The 11,958-nt window shown below is 40.3% G+C and overlaps 1 protein-coding gene across 1 annotated transcript; it reads left to right on the forward strand.

The window, feature by feature from the left end:
• Window positions 1-127: 127 nt before the first annotated feature.
• GRPEL2 (GrpE like 2, mitochondrial) lies at window positions 128-7,848 on the forward strand. Its single transcript, XM_065918872.1, has 4 exons — window positions 128-239; window positions 2,464-2,617; window positions 3,856-3,937; window positions 6,083-7,848. Exons 1-4 carry the CDS (start codon window positions 166-168, stop codon window positions 6,445-6,447), a joined length of 675 nt encoding a protein of 224 aa, XP_065774944.1. The 5' UTR covers window positions 128-165; the 3' UTR covers window positions 6,448-7,848.
• Window positions 7,849-11,958: the final 4,110 nt, after the last annotated feature.

An 11,958-nucleotide genomic window follows, 5' to 3' on the forward strand; every position in this document is an offset into this window, starting at 1 on the left:
GGGTAGGGAACTGCCCAGGAGCAACCCGACAAGTGGCGTTCCCATCCGGGGCCCTAAGAGAAAAACGCCCGCGAAGGCTGCTGGGAAGCGTGGTTTTTGAAGCGAGCGTAGCTCGCCATTTGGAACAAGTGCGCATGCGCTGCCTCCGTATGCCGAGGTGGGAACATGGCCGCCAGGCTCTTGTGGGCGGTCCGGCGGCAGATGCAGCCCCTGGCGTCGCATGCCGCGTCCGAGGGCAGGTAAGCGAGGCAGGTGGGGATTGGGAACTTGAGGACAATGAGGGACGAGCTATCTGAAGGGGCAGTTTGGGGCTGGAGGACGAGGGAACCTCTCTAACCTCTCGGCCGCTACAACTGGGCACTCACGGCCCCATCTTACAGAGCGGGAAACTGAGGTCCACAGCCGCGCCTCCTTGTTGGGCCGAGGTATGTTGGAAGATACGAGGTCACGCCCTCGGAGGTGGGAATTGTTCTTCTGACTGAATTGGGGACGTGCCCGTCCCGCCCCTTTCTCCAGCTTTGGTGCCTACAGGTGAATTGGGATTCTCTCCTAGCCTCCCGTGTGAACATAATGGGGAACCAATATCTGAGCTTCACTTTTCCTGTAGGTAAAAGGAGGGCGTTGGACTTTGCCAAACGGCCATTCCACCTGCCTTCAGGAGTTTAAATTCTGGTGGCTGCTTTTATCCATCGATTGCAGCAGCTTTTTTTGATCACTTATCTTGCTGATTGCAGAACTGTGGGTAGCTCTTTTTATTCTCCCGTTTAATCGGGGGAAACTGTGGTTTAGAAAATTTGAGTAACGTCTCCAAACTTAAATACTCATGAAGTTGTGGAATTCATACTGAAAACCAGTCAGGACTGTAGAATCGGCCCTTTTAAATTAGTGACCAATGTTCATTATTCTCAGGGACGATTCCTTGTTGACAGTTTCTTTACCAGAAAAAGTAAACATTGCTGAGTAGGGGGATGGGTAAAGTTGGATCTTTGAAAAGTAAATTACGGTGATATCCGAAAATTTTGCATAACTATTTGTAGCCTTTTTACCATAACACACCTGACCCAGCTCTAGGGTGAGAGGTTGAATTCTGGGTTTCAAGCTTTTCCCCCCTAATCTTTTGGGCAGTTTTTGGTGTAGGGAAGTGATCGGAAGCAAAATAGTTCCTTCTGATAAAATTTCCCCCCCACTCCAGTTCTGAAAGAGTAGCAATTGAATGAATCCACCACAATCCCCCTCTTTCTCATGACTTGGGCCCTAGCCATGTTCCCTTCAACTGGCCCTGAGGATATTTTGACCTATTTTTAATTGGGTAAATGTTGTTTTTTAGGACTTTAGGAGGAAGGATCTATTTCACCCTGTTTGATGTGGCCCAGATTTATGGTGACCACATTTTCTGAACTGAAAATTGGTAATCATGTATAATTTGACATAAGATCATAATAACTGAATTCAGGACTAGCATGAAAGATTAAAAAGTAATCTTGCCCACACCCTTATACTGATGGTTCCCTCATCCCTTTCTTGAACTAAACTCCTTTACCCCTACTAAGCGTTCATTTAGATTTCACCTCAGTGGCCACTCTTCAATATATGCCAGTTTATATAAATAAACTATTTGTTTTAAAGATCTTTCACACCCACAGATTTTCTTGATGGTTTTACTTCAAATTAAATAATGAGTACCCAGGAGGTGTAATGGAAACTTCCTTGATCAGGGGGTTCAAAACTGCTGCAATCTAAGATCCACAAATCGCTACTCTAAAATTTTTATGTAAACTGAACTACATATCTATATGATCTATTTCATTCACCTGTTCACAGTCCACAACATAGAGTAAATGTTTGTAAGTTTTTGATTGATTTGATTTTACATGGTAAGTTCCCAACTCATTTTCTCTTAACGCAGATTCTCTTCCATAAAAGCCTTTTACTTAGAGCTTGTGATCAAGAAAGCTTTAGAATTCTAGGCCTCACTCCAATTTGATAAGGTACCTTTACTGGGGTTAATTTTCCCCATTTATAAAATGAGAGACTGAACCTGAACTGTATGACTTTTTGTTTTGAATTCTTGCTTCTGGCATTGTCCTGCTGGTTCTAGGTACTATAATTTGGTGTTCTCTTGCTGACTTTTGTGTCCCCACTTCCAGCTATTTCTACTGCCTGATGCTCAGTATCCTGATTCAACAGAATACTAACTATGTGATCTTGAGCAAGGCATAAGCCTCTCTGAACTTTGGTTTTCTCATCTATAAAATAGGGATGATAATAGTATTTATCTCACATATTGTGAGATGAAAAAATGATTTAATAAAAATCTTGTCAACTGTGTCTGGCACTTAACAAGTACATTATAAGTGTTTGTGTAATTACTGAAACTGAAAGCACTTTGTCTAGAGAGAGTCAATCTGGGAAGCATTCCAGTCTCTGAACTTTGTTGTAACTCTGGCTGTTTGTCATGGCTAGGGGATGGCTGCATCCTTTCAGCACTGCCACTCAGAGAACCGCTGGTGAAGACTGCAGTTCTGAGGACCCCCCTGATGAACTGGGACCCTCTCTTGCAGAACGCGCCTTAAAGCTAAAAGCTGTTAAACTGGAGAAGGAAGTCCAAGATTTAACAGTAGGTAGATTTTATATTATCTGTTCATATAGTCTGAAATACATATCATATTTTCTATTATCTGTTTATGTTACCTGTAATCACATCTTCTCTCTGGCTTAAATATTCACATAGTTTTTTAAGTCAGTTTTTTAAATTGTTTCCTCTAATTAGCTCTTTACTGCCTCTTGTTAGATATACTGAGCAAAATAATCTGCAGTAGTTCAAAAACATTACCAGCTACAGATACTCATCTTTGTTCAGTTTCCTGGTGTGTCACAGTACTTAGCTATCTGATATTTTGGTAGTTTCAATGGAAGTACAATGCCTGGCATGTAGTAGACACTCAAATAAACATTTGTTGAATTAGTGTGGTCATTTATCATTTTATTCTGCCAATCAGACTCTTATCTGGCTTAGTGTGCCAGTACTGTACTGATAGATTTTGAGAAATAGAGTAATTCCAAAGCAGGACCACCCAGAAAGGGCATGAGGTTAGAAAGTGTGTCTTATGAGAGTAATGAAAGGAACCAGGGATTATAAGAATGAAAGGGAAAAAAAAGACTAAAGAGGCTAAATAATTGCCTTCAAATAGATGACATATTTTTATTAATACATATTTATTGGCTGTGCTGGGTCTTAGTTGCAGCATGTGGGATCTAGTTCCCTGACCAGGAATCAAACCTGGGCCCCTTGCATTAGGAGCATGGAGTCTTAACCCGGAGAAGGCAATGGCACCCCACTGCAGTACTCTTGCCTGGAAAATCCCATGGACGGAGGGGCCTGGTGGGCTGCCATCTATGGGGTCGCAGAGAGTCGGAGATGACTGAAGCGACTTAGCAGCAGCAACAGCAGTCTTAACCACTGAACCATCAAAGAAGTCCCAAGATGACATACTTTTTAAAATTTACTCTTGGTTGTCCTAGAGTTTAGTTCAACAATAGAAAGTTGGAAGGTGGCAGTGTTGGCTGAAGATGATAAAGAAAGCTCTTTCTGAAGATAATGAGCTTGAAAACAGTTGTTATGGGTTCAAACTGGCAGCGTAAATGACAGCCTGTCAGAACTGTAGTAAACAGAGATTGCTGCTCTGATTGGGAATTTGGAGTAGCTGATACAAGATTCCTACACAACTCCTAATGTTTTTGTTTACTTTAATAAAAATCTATACCAAGGGTTAAATTTGTAAAATAAACAAAAAGTTTCTTTTCTACCATAAGCATTTGTTTTCTCATCATTTTGACTTTGCTTCTGATGCTCAGGTGAGATACCAGAGAGCTGTAGCTGACAGTGAAAATATAAGAAGGCGAACCCAGAGATGTGTAGAAGATGCCAAGATATTTGGTGAGAGATTTATTAATAATAAAAATATTTTTTAGTTTAGGGCACTTACTAGCAGTTCTGCATGCTGCACTTAGCAAAAAACACATCTGTTTTAACCAGTCTATACTGTACCCTTCCAGAACACCCATAGGTTTTATGTGCTGCTTATTGGGAATGTTGGAAAATGAACCATTTGCTGAAATAATGTTTGCCTTTATTTTCACCAGAATTTTGTTATTTTTCAAGCATGTACAGTTATCATTCTAGTGCCTGTACAGGCAGTTCTGTTTAACTATTTAATGAACAAGTGAAGTGAATCATTAATCAGAAAAGAATCCAAAGAGCAGACACATAGGCAATCAGAAATGCTAAAATTTGCTTCATCTAAGCAAAACTGGTCTGTATTCAGAATGCAGTAACTAACTATGTCTCCAGCAGACAACTTTCACAACCATAGACAAAAATCATCTGCGTTACTCTCACTGTTGTACAGCTTGCTGAGGTACAACTCAAAGGCTCAGACCACATGGAATCAGATGACCCTGATGGCTGTGCTAGATCAAATCTCTTTTTTCACTGATGGCATTGAATAATCTTTTTGGTTCATTTCAAAGTCTCCCAGAAATCTTTTCCTAAATGCACCACATCTTGTTCCAGATCTGTTCATGAAACTGTTAGTTGAATAACAGAGATTCAAGGGTAAAAGGCAGTCTTTGATGGCTTGCTATACTCACAATTTAATATGGAGCATTACACTTTTACTGCACATAGAATGGAGTGCCCCAGGGGCCCTTGGATACTATTTAGTCCAGTCTCCTCTTATAGGCAAGCTAGAAAAAGTTATTTGACATCAGATGTAGATATGAATCCACTGATCCCTTATCCCTAATCTATTTTTCTTTCCCTTGTATCACTCATACTTCTTCCTGTTCTCTGGATTTTGTCTGCTGTTTATACACAAGATTCACTCCATTCATGTCCCATCCAACCCCATTCCTTTGGCTTAGCCTTCTGATTCTCATTCAGTGCTTTAGATACCATGTTTCAAGACTGAATAAATACTAACCCCGAAATTGTATTCCTAAATAACTCAGTACTGACCCCCAAATGTGTTTCTGATATTTCATCCAAGTTTTAGTCACATATTTCCAACTATCAGGGCTCAACAAACTGCAGCCTTTCCATCCAGACAGTACGTACCTGGGAAATCTCTCCTCTGTCATTATCTGTCTTATTGGCTGCATGTTTTGATACAGGGCCTTAAACTTGTCCCTGGATTAAAACTAGATCAACAAAGTCCTTCACCACTCACCAGCTCCTACCAAGGCTTTTGTGTTACCACACAAAAATGATATTCCTTATCATTTCTATAAGAAAAATGAAGAATGCTGCATTGGAAGTAATGAGATTTCTCAACAACTGAGTTAACTTTTATAAAGTTTATGTAACTCTAAAAAAATTAGACAAGCTTAATGGCCTGTCTCCAGCAAACAGAACAGAGTGATTTCCTCACAAACAATAAGATACAACTTTGTAGCAGGCATTTAGAGACTTAACTCATCTATGGAGTATATTTCTTTCCTGTTCCTGTTTAGCTAATTCTTAAGAATAACCACTCCTTTATTCCTCAGCACAGTCTTCTCAACTCCTCTTTTATAATTCCCCTATCAATGAATGTCTTCTTCCTGTTGAGAATATATGCCTTAGCACAAATGAGACAGGCAGGAATTTTCAAAATATGTGTTAAGATGAACAACTCACCTTTAGTGCATTGTTCAGTCACGTCCAACTCTTTGCAACCCCACGGACTGCAGCATACCAGGCCTCCCTGTCCTTCACCCCATAGATAAAAGAAGCATATAAAACTAAGTCAAGTTTTTAAAAAGACAGGTTTCTGAACCTTTTGTAGTCTTACCTAGTTCTTGGGTTCTAACAGTCTTCCCCATCTCCTAGGCAGCTTTCTAGTTGTATGTCTTCTAAGAGAAATGTTGGCTCATCAGTTCGGTTGCAGGGGTAATCACTGGTGATGATCCTCAAATCCCATGTAGCAATCTTTGCATTTCCTGGGGTACCTAGTATACCAGCCACCTCTTTGAGCCTTCCCCAAACTCTGCCCTCGAGAGCATAGTGATTTACAAACAGTAAGAGTATCTGGTTTCTCTGTAGGAATTCAGAGTTTCTGTAAGGATTTGGTGGAGGTTGCAGACATTTTGGAGAAGACTACAGAGTGTATTTCTGAAGAAACAGAGCCTGCAGACCAGAAGCTCACTCTGGAGAAGATCTTCCGAGGATTGTCACTTTTAGAAGCAAAGCTGAAAAGTGTGTTCGCCAAACACGGCCTGGAGAAGATGACACCCATCGGTGACAAATATGACCCTCATGAGCATGAACTCATTTGTCACGTGCCAGCTGGTGTTGGGGTGCAGCCTGGCACCGTGGCATTCGTAAGGCAAGACGGCTACAAGCTTCATGGCCGCACCATTAGACTTGCCCGGGTTGAAGTGGCAGTAGAGTCTCAGAGAAGACTGTGAAGGGGCCCAGAGGAACTGCGTGTTCTCCCAGAGTGCAGCCACCTGTGATTCCTTTATTTATTAAACTAGGTTCGTATTGTACATGAGGTACTTCATGTGATCTGTTTTGGATTTAGTCATATTGGCTTTATTTCTGAGATACTTTGTTGATTTAATGCGACCTGTTTGGTCTCATTAGAAGTCTTGCCATTGGGCATTTGAACAATGTGACAAGTGTCTCCTGTGGCCTTATCAAAATGTGTTTAAGAAAATTATTTTAAAATTGGTACTCTGATGACTTTCAATCCAAAATGTTTTTTAAAGGTGGAAATGAGTGTATGTTTATGTGTTTTCAACTAAATGTTCATTTCTAGTCCCTATAACAGAAATTGTATAGGATCTTGAATTTGGTGGGAAGCGGAGGTGGTAGGGATTCATTTAACATTTGGGTACTGAAATGATAAAGCTTTACAACTGTATGAATTTGAATCATTTGGATTGATTTTTATGCACATAGATTTTCAGAGCCTACCCTTTTCATTTTGTTTTTCTTCTAACCATCTTTTGTCCTTGTAGTTCCTGCCAGGTGGACTTCATATTCACACTCATTTCCCTTTTCAAATCCCATATACAAGGCTAAGGCCTCAGGAAAGACTTGGAAGACAGATTGGCAAGAAATCAAGACACCAGGTCCCTTTCAAGCAAGTATGGCCAAGAAACCTTGTGCTTTCCTTGCTGAGTTGTCTTCAAATTATTTTCAGCTTCCTTAGGTGTATAATCATTTCAGGGAAATTGAGGCAGTGCCAACAGCTAATGACCTAAACTGGTCTATGCAAGCAGTTTACCACAATTTCTCTTTCCATTGGCCCTTAAATCCTCTGCCACTTTGTCAGATTTATCTTGTGATCCTTGATTAGATTATGTAGGGAGGTAGTCAGGACCAAAAAATGTTAGGTTCTTATGAGTCCTCATTTCATTTAGTTATGCTGGGTTTGGAGTTTTTGTTTTGTTTGTTTTGGGGTTTTTTGGGGGGGGCTACTCACAATTCACTACCTCTCTTACATTGACTAGCTTTATATTCTATTTTTTTTATCTGTCTTATGTCACATGTAAACATCTAGCTCCCCTTTTATGTACTGACCTTCTAGAGGTAATGAGCCTATGTGTATATTTTTTATTTCAGTCTTATAGATAGTGTTCTATAAAAAATTTATTCAGTAAATGAGTTAGTGAATGAATGATATATATATCAGACATTAGAAAGGAGGTCTTTATAGATATTTTAATGCTAGGAGCCGCCTTAATAATCTAATCTCACCCTTTCAGTTTCTTCAGACTATGTGAAAACAGTCTTTTAGGACTGGACTCGAAGAAAAAAAAAAATCTCTAAAACTAGTAAACTAAATTTCAGTGAGAACTTAAGAAACAACTAGATACTAACTTCAGTATTTAAGATTCAACAGTTCTATAATGAACATGCAAATATACCCCCAACAGACAATTAAATGTTGTTAAGTGTCCAGATTGTCCAGGTTTAGGTTTAAGTTACTTTCCCATAAAATAAATCCATTTCTTCTAGAACTCTATGACCCCATTCTGTGGGATGGTGAAAGAGCCTCTTAGACATCTTAGATAATTATAGCACACTACACAGATATGCATCAGCAAAACCATCCCCTAATGGGTACTACCACCTCCACCAGATTTAGACACAAAAAAACAAATACATCTCAGATGCAAACAAAAGACTGGTGGTGAGATTTAAAAACCAGACCTCTTGGCATTCCACTCAGTACATCCTGTAAATGTAATGAGCAGTCAGATTTCACAATGGGAATATGTCTTTTTTTTCTGCCTTCTTTCCTTTAAAAATGACAAATATTGACAATAAGAAAGTGAGGCAATTATGATTTTCCATTTGTTCTTGGATCACTAGCTGTTCATTACAAATGAATTAGAATAACCATAATTTCAGGTATGGAATGTTCTGATTACTTGAAGAGTTTTTCAGTATTCTTTGCAACCTCCTGTTTTAGCAAGTAGATTGAGAATAATTCTAGATTCTTCTATTATTCAGTAGTTTTGCAGACTTAAAAGTATAAACTTAGAAGCTGGAGCTATAACAGAATCTCAAAAAGTTGAAAGGCTTTCAGGAGCCAGTGCAGCATAACAGAGCATATGCTTAGTAAGCATCAACTCAAACATAATTCCCAGCCTAGTCACTTCACTCTTCTAAGCCTGCTTCCGTGTTTGTAAAATAGTTATAATTCTCAACCTATTACGAGGATTAAATGAAATGTGCAAATTGCCTATTACAGTAGGCCGTCGAATATTTATTTTTATTGCTTTTTATACACATTGTTTTTTGTATGTTTCCCCTAAAGTCTAGGGGAAGGGGAAGACTGGTGCTTGACTATAAAAAAATAATTGTAAGTTAATCAGTCATAGTGAATTCTTTTCTTTTCAGCTTCTGTTTTTTGTGTGTGTCTGTTTAAACTATAATGAGGAAGTCTACATTTTTAGACTGGAGAAATAAGGTTTTTCAGTGCTCTTAATTATTTTCATCTTGATGGTAAAGTAAAAAGATATTGGCTTGTAGATGATATGTGTAAGGAAGCTTTGGCTCATATGAAGAGGGACCTTGGTGTCTTAGTACTTGGATTTTATGAATCTTTGGTGGATTTTCCTTACCACTATAAAGGAATCATTCAGTTTGTACTGACATAAGTTACGTGGTGCTCTTTCTTGGCAAAGGATTTAATAAGTGAAGAAACATCCTTAAACACTAAGGCAAAATCAAAGAAGACAAAGGTGAAATATAATCTTCGGAAACAACATTAATAAAACTTTTATTGAAATTACTGTTTCGTGTATTTACTGTCTGTCTGCCAGAATCATATTGTGTATTGACATGGTCACTTCACTGATTGCTGACCGACCTTGTTGATGCTCAGTGGAGGGAACTTGGGGTCTCACTTGCCCAGGCAAGTGGATGCAGTGCAGGCATTTTGCCTTGGTGTTGAGGCTTTGTCTGTTTTTTTACCTCCTTGACTTGCTTCCTTCTGATTTCTATGTATTTCTTAAATCTGGATCCCTATTTATTTCTGCCTTTCTGTCTGGCACTGCCTTATATTCTTGTGCTTGCTTCTTGGTTCTAATCATCTTCCCTGCTTTAATCATTTTACTCAAACTGCAGAACTTCTGACCATCCTCTCAATCTGATTACTGGCACGTGGCCGCCTGCTTCCATGTGCCCTTCCCAACCTTTGCCTAGCCTTGTCTTTACCTCTGCTTCTTCACTGGCTTCCACATACCCAGCCTCCTGGCTAAGTGCCCCTCTTTGTAGCCAGCCTTTCCTGTAGTTTTGGCTTTGCATTTTCATCATTCTTCCCACCCTAGCTCCATAATCCATTGTTTCTCACATTCCCAGAGCTAGTTGGCAAGTATATCCTTACCTTACTCTTGTCCATTCTCATATTCACTGGAGGTTTTAAAGCACAGCTTTGAAATCTCCTTGAATCTAGACCGTAGATTATAGGGAGGTGACACTGCTGGTTTCTGACCCACACCTTCCTGTCTCTGGATGCTCACTCTTGATACCTAGCCATCAAACCAAAGAGCCAACTCAAGTAACCTGTGGAATAGAACCAAGGGTCATGGCTGAGCTTTTAGCTGACAGCCAGCACCAAACTGCCAGCCACCTTAGTGAGTCATTTTGAAAGTGGACTCTCCAGTCCCCAGTGGAACAACCCCATCTGACATCACATGGGACAGATGAGATCTCACTGAGTCCTGCCCAATATGCAGATTTATGGGGAAAAAAAAAGTGTTACCTTTAGCCACTAAGTTTTGGGGTAGTTTGTTAATGCAGCAATAAATAACTGATGGAATCACCCAACCTCACTTTCAGTCTCACTACTAGTTGTTTTGTACCTTGGCCACCAGAATTATGGCTCCTTGGTTTTCCTCTTAAACAGCTTTTTTGAATTTGTCCTACAACTCTGATACACATGGATTGTGGGATTAGAAGAATTTTTTCCTAACAGGAAAAAACACAGCTGTAAAATCTAGAATTATCAAGGACCCTAAAATTGGCTCAGACGGTAAAGTGTCTGCCTACAATGCAGGAGACGTGGGTTCAATCCCTGGGTTGGAAAGATCTCCTGGAGAAGGAAATGGCAATCCACTCCAGTATTCTTGCCTAGAGAATCCCATGGTCTGAGGAACCTGGTAGGCTACAGTCCATGGGGTCGCAAAGAGTCAGACATGACTGAGCGACATTTACTTTACTTACTAAAATTAAAAGCAAAGTTGAGTTTTAATATGATTTTACCCTATTAAAAAAATACTGCATGGATCATACTGTTAGCACATAAGAGAATATGGCACAACGTGATCAATGAATGCTTGTTTTAAAAGATTTAAGGGACTTCCTGGCATTCCAGTGGTTGACTGCTCCCAATGCAGGGGGCACAAGTTGGAATGCAGATCACATGCCACAGAGTTGAGGCCAAAAAGAAAACAGTAATTTAAAGGAGTATCTTGAGTCTGGTTTTGCATTTTAACACAAATATTGCCCAAAAGTGTTTTTGTTTTTTGGGGTTTTTTAATATGGGAAATGCATGTTTATTCATCTACCATTTTACTAATAATCCAGTTTGGCCATGTTAAGACTCACAAAGTTAGCTGTAATCTCAGCTCTATGCCCTTTTACTCTTCTCAGAGTCCCTTCTATTTCTATTCTTAGCCATAATCTGACTGAATACACATGAATTTTCCTTATTTTATTCTGAAACTCATCCCCAATTTTATTTTCTGTGAGAGGAAATCTGTCCTTTATAGTGTAGTAAACTAGCCACGGTGAAGATGCTTTTGTTTCCTTAGAGGGTGAAAATGGGGCTTATCTCTTCCTTTCTACCTTTCCTCTCCCCTCTAATAGTGGATGAAACTCTTACCTTTTGTTTTTGAAGTAGAAGGCAGAGACACAAACTGTGTATCAAAGCTGCAAAGGCACGTGGTAACTAACAGCAATCTGGAAAGCATCTGGCTTTGTTTCAGCATGCTGAAACAAGTAGCCTCTAGCATCCTGGCTGCATGGTTGGTCAGCAATTTCCAGCACTTGCAGACACTGCCAAGTGATTTCACATCCCTTATTTCACGTGATTGTCACAACCACCTAGAAAGGTAGAGCAGGAAACTGAATGAGACAGAGAAGGCACGTTACAGAGCTACTAACGCTCAGAGGTTGGATTTGAACGGAGATCGTCAAAGCTTCAGTTTTTTCTCGGTCATCAGTCTCCCCGGAGCTGGGCCTGGGTCCTGATGCTGAGCACCCAAAGCGCGCACACCTGCGCCGGAGCAGGACAAGCCAGCCAATGAGGAAACCGCATCCAGGAGGCGGGACGGAGAAGTTGCCAATGACAGAGCCTGCCCCCAGAGAGATGCGGCTAATGAGGGCCTCGTGCCGAAGAGGGACTGCCGCTTGTCCAATAAGAAGCTGTGACCAGCGAGGCTGGAAGGCGGAACAGCCAG

The sequence above is a fragment of the Muntiacus reevesi genome, chromosome 1 (assembly GCF_963930625.1).
Source record: "Muntiacus reevesi chromosome 1, mMunRee1.1, whole genome shotgun sequence".
Lineage (NCBI taxonomy): Eukaryota > Metazoa > Chordata > Mammalia > Artiodactyla > Cervidae > Muntiacus > Muntiacus reevesi.

Coding starts and splice junctions, on each gene's coding strand:
- GRPEL2 (XM_065918872.1), top strand. CDS start 166: ATGGCCGCCAGGCTCTTGTGGGCGGTCCGGCGGCAGATGCAGCCCCTG. Junction 240..2,463: donor CATGCCGCGTCCGAGGGCAG/GTAAGCGAGGCA, acceptor TGTCATGGCTAG/GGGATGGCTGCATCCTTTCA. Junction 2,618..3,855: donor AGGAAGTCCAAGATTTAACA/GTAGGTAGATTT, acceptor TCTGATGCTCAG/GTGAGATACCAGAGAGCTGT.